Source organism: Corvus kubaryi, unplaced genomic scaffold, assembly GCF_017639235.1.
Source record: "Corvus kubaryi isolate FWS band 111438036 unplaced genomic scaffold, C.kubaryi_AGA036_p1.0 37308, whole genome shotgun sequence".
Taxonomy (NCBI): domain Eukaryota; kingdom Metazoa; phylum Chordata; class Aves; order Passeriformes; family Corvidae; genus Corvus; species Corvus kubaryi.
The window spans coordinates 14,465,024-14,476,209 of NW_024581096.1; the positions used below are offsets into that span (position 1 = coordinate 14,465,024).

At 55.3% G+C, this 11,186-nt stretch overlaps 1 protein-coding gene across 4 annotated transcripts; it reads left to right on the forward strand.

Moving 5' to 3' along the window:
• The first annotated feature begins 66 nt into the window (after positions 1–66).
• FANCG (FA complementation group G) lies at positions 67–10,366 on the forward strand. 4 transcript variants are annotated; one of them, XM_042028655.1, is made up of 14 exons: positions 69–214; positions 314–395; positions 1,964–2,095; positions 2,866–3,059; positions 3,668–3,821; positions 4,988–5,118; positions 5,488–5,634; positions 6,418–6,578; positions 6,812–6,878; positions 7,363–7,700; positions 7,859–7,914; positions 8,487–8,624; positions 9,470–9,602; positions 9,885–10,166. In XM_042028655.1, exons 1-14 carry the CDS (start codon positions 98–100, stop codon positions 10,000–10,002), a joined length of 1,968 nt encoding a protein of 655 aa, XP_041884589.1. In that variant the 5' UTR covers positions 69–97; the 3' UTR covers positions 10,003–10,166. The 4 variants fall into 4 exon arrangements, with proteins under 4 accessions (XP_041884590.1, XP_041884591.1, XP_041884592.1 ...); XM_042028656.1 differs by lacking the exon at positions 9,470–9,602 and having other exon boundaries at positions 67–214; positions 9,885–10,366; XM_042028657.1 differs by lacking the exons at positions 9,470–9,602; positions 9,885–10,166 and having other exon boundaries at positions 67–214; positions 8,372–8,579.
• The last annotated feature ends 820 nt before the right edge of the window (positions 10,367–11,186 follow it).

An 11,186-nucleotide genomic window follows, 5' to 3' on the forward strand; every position in this document is an offset into this window, starting at 1 on the left:
CTTCCCGGCGCGCGCCCCCTCGGCCCCGCGCTTCCCTGTTGCTGTGGTGACGGCCGTTCCCGCCAATCGGCGGCGAGGGCGGGAAAGCGGGCTGGCGATGGCGGCGGCCATGAAGCGGCGGCGCGGGACAGAGCCGGGGCCGGAGCCGGGGCCGGAGCGGGGCTGCCTGCGGGCCTGGGCCGCCCACAGCCGGGTGCTAGTCGGGCGATGGACGGTGCGGCACGTCCCCTTCCCTCCCCTTCCTTCCCCAAGCCGCGGGGCTGCCGCCGGTGCCGGTCCTCAGCCGGGCCGGCTGTAAGTGCGTCCCTTGCAGATGGCGCGGTGCGGCGGAGAGGCGCTGCGGGCGCGGCGGCAGCAGCGAGACGAGTTCGGGGAACTGCTCCGGCGCATCCGCGGTGAGTGGCGGCCGCCTTCACCTCCCGCTGCTCTCCTGGGCCTGAAGCGTGTGGGCGTGGAAGCACCGGGTCTCGAACACCTCTCTTTACCGGGGTGCAGCTCCGGTATCCCGGAGCTGGAAACAAACCCGTCAAGGGGGCGGGGTGAAACGGTCTCCACTGCTCCGTGCTGAACGGGGCGTGCAAAGAAGTTAATCATAGAATCATCAGGCTTGAGAGGCACCTCTGAAGATCAGGTCATGCACTCCAACCCCCCTGCCTAGGCAGGGCCACCTGGAGCAGTGACACAGGAACACATCCAGGTGGGGTTTGAATGGCTCCAGAGAGGGAGACTCCAGGGTTGGTGCCCTGTAACAACAGGGTACCAGAGACTCCCTGGGCAACTGTTCCAGTGCTCTGCCACCCTCAGCATAAAGAAGTTCTTCCTCAAGTTGAGGTGGAGCTTCTTGTGTTTTATTTTATGGCCATTGCTTCTCTGAATGCAGCTCCAGTATCCCTTTGCTGGAAACAAGCCAGGGTGATATGATCCCTGTTGCCCTATGCTGACCTGGGCCAGCAGAAAGGTTACTGTCTAGCCCCAGCCTCCACCCTAACTTGCTGGGCAGAGCTTTGGGGTTTCTGTAAAAAGAGTGAGGCAGCCTTTGCCCTGGAAAGTCAGGGAAGAGGCTCCCTGGTACAAGTGTGGTGCAGAGAAAGCCCCATATGAGGCAGCCTGATTTCCAGTTTTCTCAGCTCCTCAGTGCAAGAGAGACACGGAGTTCCTGGAGAGGGTCCAGCAGAAGGAAACAAGGATAATTAGAGGACTGGAGTATCTCTCTTATGAGGAAAGGCTGAGTGAGCTGGGCACGTTCAGTCTGGAGCAGAGGTGACTGAGAGGGGACCTCATCGATGTCTGTCAGTGTTTGCAGGGAGGGGTCAGAGGATGGAGCAGGCTCTGCTCAGAGGTGCCCAGCAATAGGACACGAGGCAAGGGGCAGAAACTGATGCACGGAAAGTTCCACCTGAACACAAAGAATAACTTTACCCTGTGGGTGACTGCGCATTGGAACAAATTTCCCAGAGAGACTGTGGAGTCTCCCTCACTGGAGATACTCAAGAACCATTTGGATGCAGTCCTGTGCCACGTGCTCTAAGATGGCCCTGCTTGAGCAGGGAGGTTGGGCAAGACGAGCCACTCTGGTCCCTTCCAGCCTTACCCATTCTGTGATTCTGTGATAAGGAGAGAGAGACACAGTGTGTGAAAGGGTGAATGTGTACTGGAACAGAGCAGGCTATTGATGGTCTTTTGAGAGAGCTGAAAGGCCTAAGTCCTGAAGGACTGCAGCATTTGGATAGCTGGGGAATAGATGTCTAAAGCAGTGTTGGCACCTGGAATGCTGACATGCTGTCTGTCTGGGCACCGCAGTTCCCAAGTGGCTAAATCACACCACAATCCCTAAAACATTCTTGCCAAGCCACTTTTCTTGTCACCAAGCGAGGCGTTGCCACCTGAGCATGGATGGCTGTTTATTCTTAGTTTATTCTCAAGTGTTTATTCTAAATTTCTTGTTGGGTTGCTGTGCCCACAGGGCTGCCGGCTGCCCTCCCTGCCCTGCCTCTAGAACTCACTGTTCTCTACAACTCCCTGCTTTTCACTGTGGGAGCATCTGACTCTGCCATCAAAAGAGAAGCAGAGGGAATACGCGAGGGGCTCCTCAGGGGTAAGGATGTGGTTCTTTGTACAGCGAGTTCTTGGGATGAAGAGAGTGTTCTCTGTGCTCTGGAGATACTTGGTGACTGGCTGGAGGTGCAGAAACTATGCGCAGACACTCCTGGCTCTGCCAGGAAAGGCCAGAGATGGGGGAGACTGTGAGCAGACACGCCTGGCTCCACCTGGAAACTGTGGGCAGGCATGCCTGGCTCTGCTTGGAAGTGCTGGAGATGGAGGGAACTGTGAGCAAACATCCAGGCCCTGCCTGTAAGGACTAGAGGTGGAGTGGCTTGTGGCCAGGGACAATGTGCAGCTGCCTGCCTGCTGCTGCCTGCAGGGATGGGCTGGAAGTTTCAAGAGAAACAACGGTTTTTAAGTCTCTAGCAAAGTTTTAGTGACAGCATAAAATAAATGTTTTCTTTAATTATGGTTTGCTGTCTTCAAAGGAAACTCAGTGAAAGAGGCTGCAGTTCAGAGGTGGATCTGCAGTGTTGGCACATGTTTACCTGAGGGCGAATGATTTCATGAGGGCTCAGCAGAGCTGGGGTCTAGCTCTGAGTCATGCTGTGTGTTGTCTCCTGAGTGTGCTGCTCTCTTTCAGAACTTGTTTTCCATTCTGCTGAGGCCAGGCCAGCCCTACAACCCCATTTCTACCATCACTACGAGGAACCCGTGCTTGCTTGAGGCTTTCTCTCCCTCTCTCAGCCAGGGTGCCTGTTATGGGGCACCAACCCACTGCCTCACATCTGCAGATCTTTTTGCTTGGGTTTTTTTTTTCAGTTCTGGAGGCTTGTGGGGCCTGCGGACAGGATCTTGGCACAGAGGAGCTGTGGCAAAAGGTGCTGCAGGAGGTAACCGTGGAGGAGCTGCAGGCACCTCTGCACCGTCTGGGGGCCCTGCAAGCAGCCTGGTGGCTGGCAGCCGGCCGTCTGGGAAGTGTTGCTGGCCTGTTCCAGCTCCTGAGCACCGCTGAGGTAACTGGGCACAGGCAGATGCTGGCAGAGCTGGCATAAATACCATGTTTCTCACAAAACTCACTCTGCAAAATGTTGTTGTGGCACTTTGACACCTGAACCCATCAGTGCTGCCCAGTCAGCATGACTCATCCTCCCCCTGATATTCCCAGCATAGCCTAATGGCCCTGAGAGCATTAATGGATCCCAGAATATTCTGCCTGTTGGGGCCCTGGACCTCTGTGTTTGAGACAGGAGACTTGGGCGGCCTGGAAGAAGGCTGCAGATGGACTTGCAGACTCTGTAGGGAACAGCAGTGGGATGCAGAACCTTCCCTGCTGATTGCGAGGCTGCTGCTGGGTCCCATCCATCAGCAGCTGTTGGATCTGCCATGCCAGGAGGCCCTGAAGGTGCACCCCACTCTGAGGTGGGGAGGTGCTGCCCCAGGCCAGGCAGGAATCACTGCAGTAAGGGGGTTGTAGCTGAAGTGAGTAGATGGTAGGACATTGCTCCCCAGTGCAGGGAGTGGTATTGCGTGGTTTGGTGGGACATGTTTCTCTGTGCCCTTGGACCAGTGTTTCCTGCTTCCCTTCAGCATTCCCTGCTCTCTCTCCTCTGTGCCTTCACAGGAGCCAGGAAGATCTCACTGCAGTGAGGGGCAGAACAAGCTCCTCTCCCTGATCAAGGCATGGAGGGTCCCTCCTGAGGGGGCCTCCCTGCCCCTTGTACAGAGTGCCAAGGACTTGAAGGAGATCCTCTGCACCACAGCAGCCTTCCTGCAAGGTTTGTGGGGGGCAGGTACTCATGCCAGCACAGTCTCCTGCTCTGTCCCAGGACCACTTTCCCTGCCCTTATCCTGGTTTCTCTTCCCAAGCAAACTGGCCCTTGGGGTTTTCTGGGTTGTTCCTTTGGAAGAGGGCCTGGGCTGAGTCTCTGAGTCTCAGCTTTTACATTCCATATTCAAAGAGCTTCCCTGCTTTTTCCCTAGCCCATCCTTTCTCTGTGCTATCACAGAGCTCCTCTGCCTGTCTGTGACTTTCGGGAGGTATTTGGGCCCTGCTGTGACCCTAAAGCAGAAGGCTGGCAGGGGACTTAGGAAGATCTTCCTTCCTTCTGTCTGTCTTCCGGAACGTGCCTTGTTGCAAACATGTTTTTCCTGTCAGATTATGGTGCTGCAAGAGCCACGAAAAGCTGTTTTGAGGCTTTGTAGCCTGGTGTCACAGCAGCCAGTGGATCTCATCTGACCGCTGTGTTCCACCCTGCCTGTTTTCTCTCCTTTACTGTTTTGACAACCCCAGCAGCTCCAGGGACAGCCAGCGCTGCCTCAGTGTGCTTGGGCTCATACAGGGCCTTCCTGCCAGGAGACAGGGCAGGAGCTCTGGCCCACAGAACTGGAGCCAAAATACTCTAGGGTTTGCACCAGCACTTCCAGCAGGGAGGTGGCAGATGTGAGTGTGATGCTGGTATGTAAGAGCAGCCTCAGGGAAGCCTGAAGGGAAGATTGAAGGAAAAGCAAATAACCAGTTGTGATACATATTAATGAATTGATATCCCAAAGCATCCTGCTGGGAAGTGACCCAGATGTGCTGGAAAGATTCTGAGGTTCTGTGTGTGCTTCCCCATCTGCACTACTGTCATTTTGGATGAATGTGGAGGTGAACCTGCCCAGCACATACCCCTGTCCTTGTTCTGGGCCAAAGCAGGCATCTTGGTTTCTGGACTTGGAAGCTGCTGTTATTTCTGCTGGACATTTCCATTGAGTGGCTTGTTCTCTTGCAAAACCATTAAAGCAAAGATGGCAGCTTGGCACTATCCTGCTGTGCATCGCTGCATTTGGAGGGGATCAGGCAGGTCCCTATAGCTCTGGGAAGAAAAGGCCACCACACTTGTTTGGGGCCAGATGGGACAGGAAGGTGAGCCACTGAGCCAAGATGCTGGGTCTGTCCTAGGGCTGCAGGAGCTGGAGGCTGGGAACTTCCCCACCGCCCTTTCCCTCCTTCAGGAAGCTGCAGGAGGATTCTGCTCCAAGAAGATCCTGGCCCAGATCTACACCTGCCTTGGCTGCTGCACTCAGCGAATGGTAATGACAGCACAGAGCAGAAGGGCAGCTTAGAGCTGTGGGGTGAGCAGGCTCAGGCTGATGTCCACACTGCCTTTGCATGGCCCAAGGCCTCTGCAGGGAGGGAAGGCTTTGAGCAGAAGTTGCCCTTGTGGCCCCAGCCTCCTTGGACAGGCTCCAAAATCCATGCAAAGATTTTGGCTGAGTGCAAAGTGTCACTGCAGAGAGAGAAGCTCAAAAACCAACCTGAGGAGGGCTGCCTTTAGCTGAAGTGCTGCCCTTGCTTAGTGGGGATCTCTTGGGGAGGCAGAGCAAGAATCTGGATCCCATCAAACAGTAAAGAAATCAGCAAGATGTCCTTGCAACATGCATGTCTTCCCATCCACCTAGGGCAAGCCTCAGACAGCCCTTCAGCACCTGAAACGGGCCCTCCAGATAGATTTCCAGTGCCTTCCTGCCCTGTCCCACGCGGCAGCAGTGTACCACGAACTGGGAGAGACCGATGTGGAGCTGCAGGCCCTGACCCTGCTCTACGAGGTTTGTCTGGTTCCTGTACTTCTGGGGTGAGTTTTGCCCAGCAGAGCCTGCACAGAACTTCAAGCAGGCTTCTTCCTTCTGGGGGGCTGTTTGACCCTGGAAGGGGCCTCCAAAATAGCATGGTGCTGCCTTCAGCAAGTGGGCAGGAAGGAGCCCAGCAAGATCTGAAATTCCTGCTCAGCACTACATTGGGATGTGGCAAGACCTTGAGTCCTAGTTCATGTTCTTGGTGGCTTGGGAGGAGAGGTTATACTCTCAGGTCAGAAAGTATCAATCTCCTAATAAAATATGTAGTAGTAAAGAGGCCTTTAAGGGCAGATTTTGGCTGCAGTGAGGCAGTGTGCATTAGCTGTGTGAACCTGCCTGGGAGAGCAGGTCAGAGCAGTAGACCCTGAATTATCTCTTCAGCTGTTTGAAACTGTCAGATACATACAGAGCTATGGAGAGGGAACTCTCTCCTTACAAATGGTCTAACTAGGTCTGTGCTGCAATGGGACGTGGTGTTCCAGGCAGCTCAAAGCAACTTGAACTAAGAACATGAGGTGATCGGGGTGACTTTGCAGATCTCCTGGTGCCACATGGAGATCAGAGGTCTGCCTGCCCCCGTGTGATCCTGATGGCTCTTCCTGGAAGCGGCTATGAGAACAATGTAGCTGTGCTTGTGAAGTGCAGCACTTCTGCTTGCCCGGGTGCATCTCCAGATATCAGAAGTGACAAATGATTGCAGCTGCCCGAGACTTGACCAGTGTGGTGTTGATCATATTTTCTGTTCCTGTTTCACAGGCTCTGGGAAAAAACCCTCCAGCAGCTGCTTCCTCTAGTCCCTATTTCCTAATGCAAACAGAGCTGCTTGTCCACACACCAGTACTCGCTTCTCTCCTTCGCCATCACCACCCCTCTGAAGTGAAGTACCTGCTGGCACAGCGGTGTCTCCAGGATGGGAGGTAACAGTGCCTCTGCTCTGCTTGCAACATGCTGCTTGTTTGGGCTCTGCAGTTTTCCTTGTTCTCCTGGAAATGGTCCAGTTCAGTACTGCTGTCGTAGGTCTGCTCAGAGCATGGATATTGTGAACAGGGCGAGTGTGGTGCAGGGGGAGAGACTGCGGGCTGGCAGTCCAGGTTTCACCTGGCTGATGGCACTTCTGCTCCTTCCACCACATGTCCTGTTCCTGTTGCAGGGTGGCTGGTGCAGTGGAACATTACCTGGATTTTCTGTCTCTCCTTCAGGGAGGGCTGCAGCAGCAGGTAGGTGTCCTGGGGAGGAGCTCTCTTGGTGACTTGGAGGATGAGGGTTGGAGGGATCCAAACCCAATCCCAAGGGCTAGGCCCAGGCATCAGCCCTGGACTCCAGACTTCAGTGTCTAGTTTGAGATGTGAAGGAAATGAGTTGGGGGCTGGCACCCCTGAACTGTGGCATGTCTGCCTTTGGATTCACACCAGAGAGCACTCACCACTGCTGTTGGGAGAGACAGCTTCCCCTTCCCTGTGGGGTGTATTTGTCACCCTGATTTTGGATGTCCTTCACTTCCAGAGTAGGAATTTGATGCCTTTACTCTGCTGAGTTATGAGTGCTTCACACCTTCTGCCTGCTCCACCAGGCTCCAGTTACTGTGGGAGTGGGCTTGAGCTTTGCTGGGCAGCAGCTCCAGGTTCCCAGTATGCACGGAGTCATTCTGCTTGGCTGAGAACTCTGCAGTTCTGCAGCACTGACATCACTTTTGCTCCCCAGGTGCCCCTGGATGGTAGCTCAGCTGTGCCCAGGATCCCAGAGGTGTTCCTGGAAGCAGCATCTGCCTTGGGGCAGGCTGGGAGGCACCAGGATGCCATAACCGTGTGTGAGGAGGTCATCAGCCGGACGACTGACCTCATTCCACGGGTGTTACGAGTGGAGGCGAGGCTGGAGCAGCCGGAGTGCTCATCACCAGGGGCAGAACCGGCGGGTGGATTCCTGTCCCAGAAGAAGGAGAGTCTGTGCTGCCTTGCCTGGAGAGCAGCTGGATACCTGCACCAGGGCTGGGCATGGGCCAAGCTGGGTGAGAGCAAGGAGGCTGTAACACAGTTCAGCAGGTGATGAAGCCTTGCTGGGAGAAGGGCCCTCCCCAGCAGGCAGCAATGCATGGTGGGGCCAGGGCAGGGCACAGCACGGCACTGGGGCTGCCCTGACAACTTGACACTCCTGACAGCCCAGGAGCAGCTCCAAAGCTCCTCTGTCCTCCCACCCACAGGTGCCTCAATGATCTCCTGCGTCTCCAGCTTCATGGGTCTGGTGTCAAACCAACAGGTAGGACACTGCACAGGTGGGACCTGTGTGGGGCCTGGGCTGGGTCAGGATCTGTGTGCTTGGCAGCAGCAGATACAGGAGCAACGTGGTGGGCCCAGCATCAGTCTGGCAAGAGGCAGTTGTCCCAGGGTGCAAAGCTCTGGGCCGTGCTGAATTCTCTGAAGACACTGGCTGCATTGTTTGTAGCAGAGCTTGGCCTTGACTCTGCCTCTTTCTTCATTGTCTAGGTAGCAGTTAAATGGGCTGTGAACTGGAAAGTTTCTCCAATCCAGTCTTTGGGGGAAAGATATGTGCCAGTGGTGCAGAGGGGCAGCCAAAGGCCAGGCTGCTGCTGAGGTCACTGTTCACCACAGCCATGTAACATTCTGGGCTCTTGACATTCTTCACTCTCCGCCTCTGCTGCCTCCCAACCTCTTCCTACGTGGCAAAGAGGCTGAGCTTTGCCATCTGTCTGCAGAGCTGGAAGATGAGCAGCCCAAGTAAATGTTTGGCCTATCCTGACTGCTAATCTGGCTCAGCCTGCTTGGACAAGGAGGATGCTGTCTTCAGGTGTGTGTGTCTTCCTGTGACAGAGAATCTCCCAGCCGAAGTGGAGGTGCTCCAGAAGATCAGGTTGCTCTCTCTCATCGGGCGAGGAACGCAGTTCTTGGAGCTGGGGAAGCACAAAGAAGCCCTGTTGGATTTCCAGCACAGTTTGCAGATCTCACCAGGTAAGAGGCTCATTTTGGTGAGGAACACAGGGGATTTCCCCAAGTTTGTCCTGGGCTGCTTTGCTGTCTTCAGCAGGAAGTTCTTACACTTTAGACCACATTTATTCAGGTGTCAGAGACAACAGTAGGGCCACTAGCAAGGTTGCATACTACTGATGCTTCTGTGAGGCCTGGTCGGCTCACTGCCCGGGAGAAACAGACCAAAACTGTTGTCAGAGGAGTATATCAGAACTCTGACAACAACCTGTGCTGTCAGCTTGGAAATTTCCTTCCTCAACCCCAGCCTGGTACAGCCAACTCTGTCCCACACAGGTCTGCTTTCCCAGAACAGAGGAGCTGGAGTTGTGCTTCATGTCAGGAAGCAGCATGTCCATGCCTAGCAGTACAGAGGCCTTCAAGGGGAGCATTCATGTCCTGAGCTCAGCCAAGGCATGGCTAGTGCTGCTCACAGGGCTGCTCTCTCCTGTTTAGTGCTCTGCCTGTGCTGACACGCTGCAAAGGTGTGAACTTCACCAGAATCTGCCAGACCTGCTGGTCCCAGTCCTGACCATGGCTGCCTCCCTTTGAGGGTGCAGACGTGCCTGCAAGGAAAACCCCAGTCTCTGTCCAAGGAGAGGTGTGGCAGGCTGTGCTGCAGGGCTGATAGCATCTGCCTTGGCTGCCAGCCCCGGGGTTAATTAGAGCCTGTGACACAGCCAGGGCAGCCTCCTCCCCGTTATACCACCTCTCTTCACACTCATTGCCCATGTCTGGCTTCTAAGCTTCTTTTATAATACCCTGCAACCCACAGCCATGCTGAGGACCTGCTCTTCCCCTGCTAAAGGCTGATCCTTCCTGGCTTGCAGGTGACCCAGCTGCTACCTCCTACCTGGTGCAGGCCTTGTGGAAGCTGAACCGAAAGCAGGAGGCAGCTGCTCAGTGGCAGAAGTTGTCCCAGAGCTCCCCTGAAGAGGATGGGCAGCAGCAAGGGCAGGGAAGGTGTGTAGAGGGATGGGTGGCATCTCACGTCCAGCAGTGCAAACTGTCAGGCTGTGAGGTGAGACACTTTAGGTGTCTGAGGAGCTTCCCCTGATGATGGCTCTGAGGGGCCACAGGCTGTAGCTCTGCTGGGCCTCCCTGGGGCACAGAAGGGCTGACATGGAGCCAGATGGGGAGGGCAGAGGCTGCAGGTAGAGCAGAGGGATCTGCAGGACAAATGTCTTAGGGCATGGCAAAGGAATGCTACAGTCCTCACTGCTGCCATGTTCCCTTCTCTTTCAGGCCCCTCCCTTTGTATCTGGTTTCATGTCTGGAGCAGGCTATGTTCCCTCACAGTGAACCTCTTGCCAGAAGCATCCAGGATTACCTCGGGACAGCAGCCCAGGACACCTCAAGCTAACCTGGTCATGCCCCCCATACCTGCTGAGGTCTCCCTGCACTTGGCTGGTACAAGGCCTTTAAGGACTCCTTCAAGACTTAGAATTACTCTATGATGAAGCTGGATTCCCAAAGGACTGAAACAGAATAGATCTCCTTTTCTAATAGAAAACTCAGCTCTGTTAAGCTTTGGGTTTTTCCAGGCCCTTTTTCCAGAGCAAAATGTTGCAGTCATGGCCTTGACTCCGCCTGGAGCTACTACATGGCTGTGCCCTGGATGTGTGAGAGATCAAGGGCAGAGATACCCTCATCCATCCATCCTTTGTGCCCGGTGCACGGTGGGGCTGGCTCTGCAACTCGGGCTCCAGGGAGCTGGTGGTCTGTCCTACCTGTGCTTTGTGTACTGTTTTTTTTTGCTCAGTTACTGTGGTTTGGAGCCCAGAGAAGTGGTTTTGTCTGAAGCATGCAGCTCTGAAGCCTGAATTTCACGATGCTGCACTAGCCAGAGACAACAGCAGGGTCCAGACCCATGCCTGTGTGTCCCCTCTGTCCCTGAGGGTCTGTGCCAATGCTGAAGCTCCAGGCCCCTCAGTGACAGTGAGCAGGGAAGTGAAGGAGCACATGTCCCTGGTGTCTGGTGGAGCTATTTTTGGATGAAGAAGGTCCCCTGACCACATGACCTGAGCCTTTGGCAAGCCTTGCTTCCCACAAGTGGGAAGGGGTGTTTGACGGCTGCAAGGCAAAGAAGGAGTGGGGGGAGAGGAAGGAGGGCACAACAGAGCTCGGGGGAGTGGAAGGTAGGACCTGCTGTCACCTCCTGTGAATGCTGGAGGGACAGAGCGGGGCTTTGCATGGGCTTTGTCCTGCAGTTCCTTCAGGAAAACACTGGCGTGTCCTGGGCTGCACCCAGAGCCCCGTGGGCAGCAGGGGAGGGAGGGGATTGTGCCCCTCTGCTCCGCTCTGCTGAGACCCACCTGGAGCACTGCATCCAGCTCTGGGGTCCCAGCACAGGAGGGACAGGGACCTGCTGGAGCCAGTCCAGAGGAGGCACCAAGATGAGCAGAGGGCTGGAGGATCTCTCCTGTGAGGAAAGGCTGAGATAAGTGGGGTTGTTCAGCCTGGAGAAGGCCACAAGGAGTCCATGCCTTCAAGGGACTGGAGAGCAGGAGAGCGACTTATAACAATGACATAAAGTGACTGTTGTAA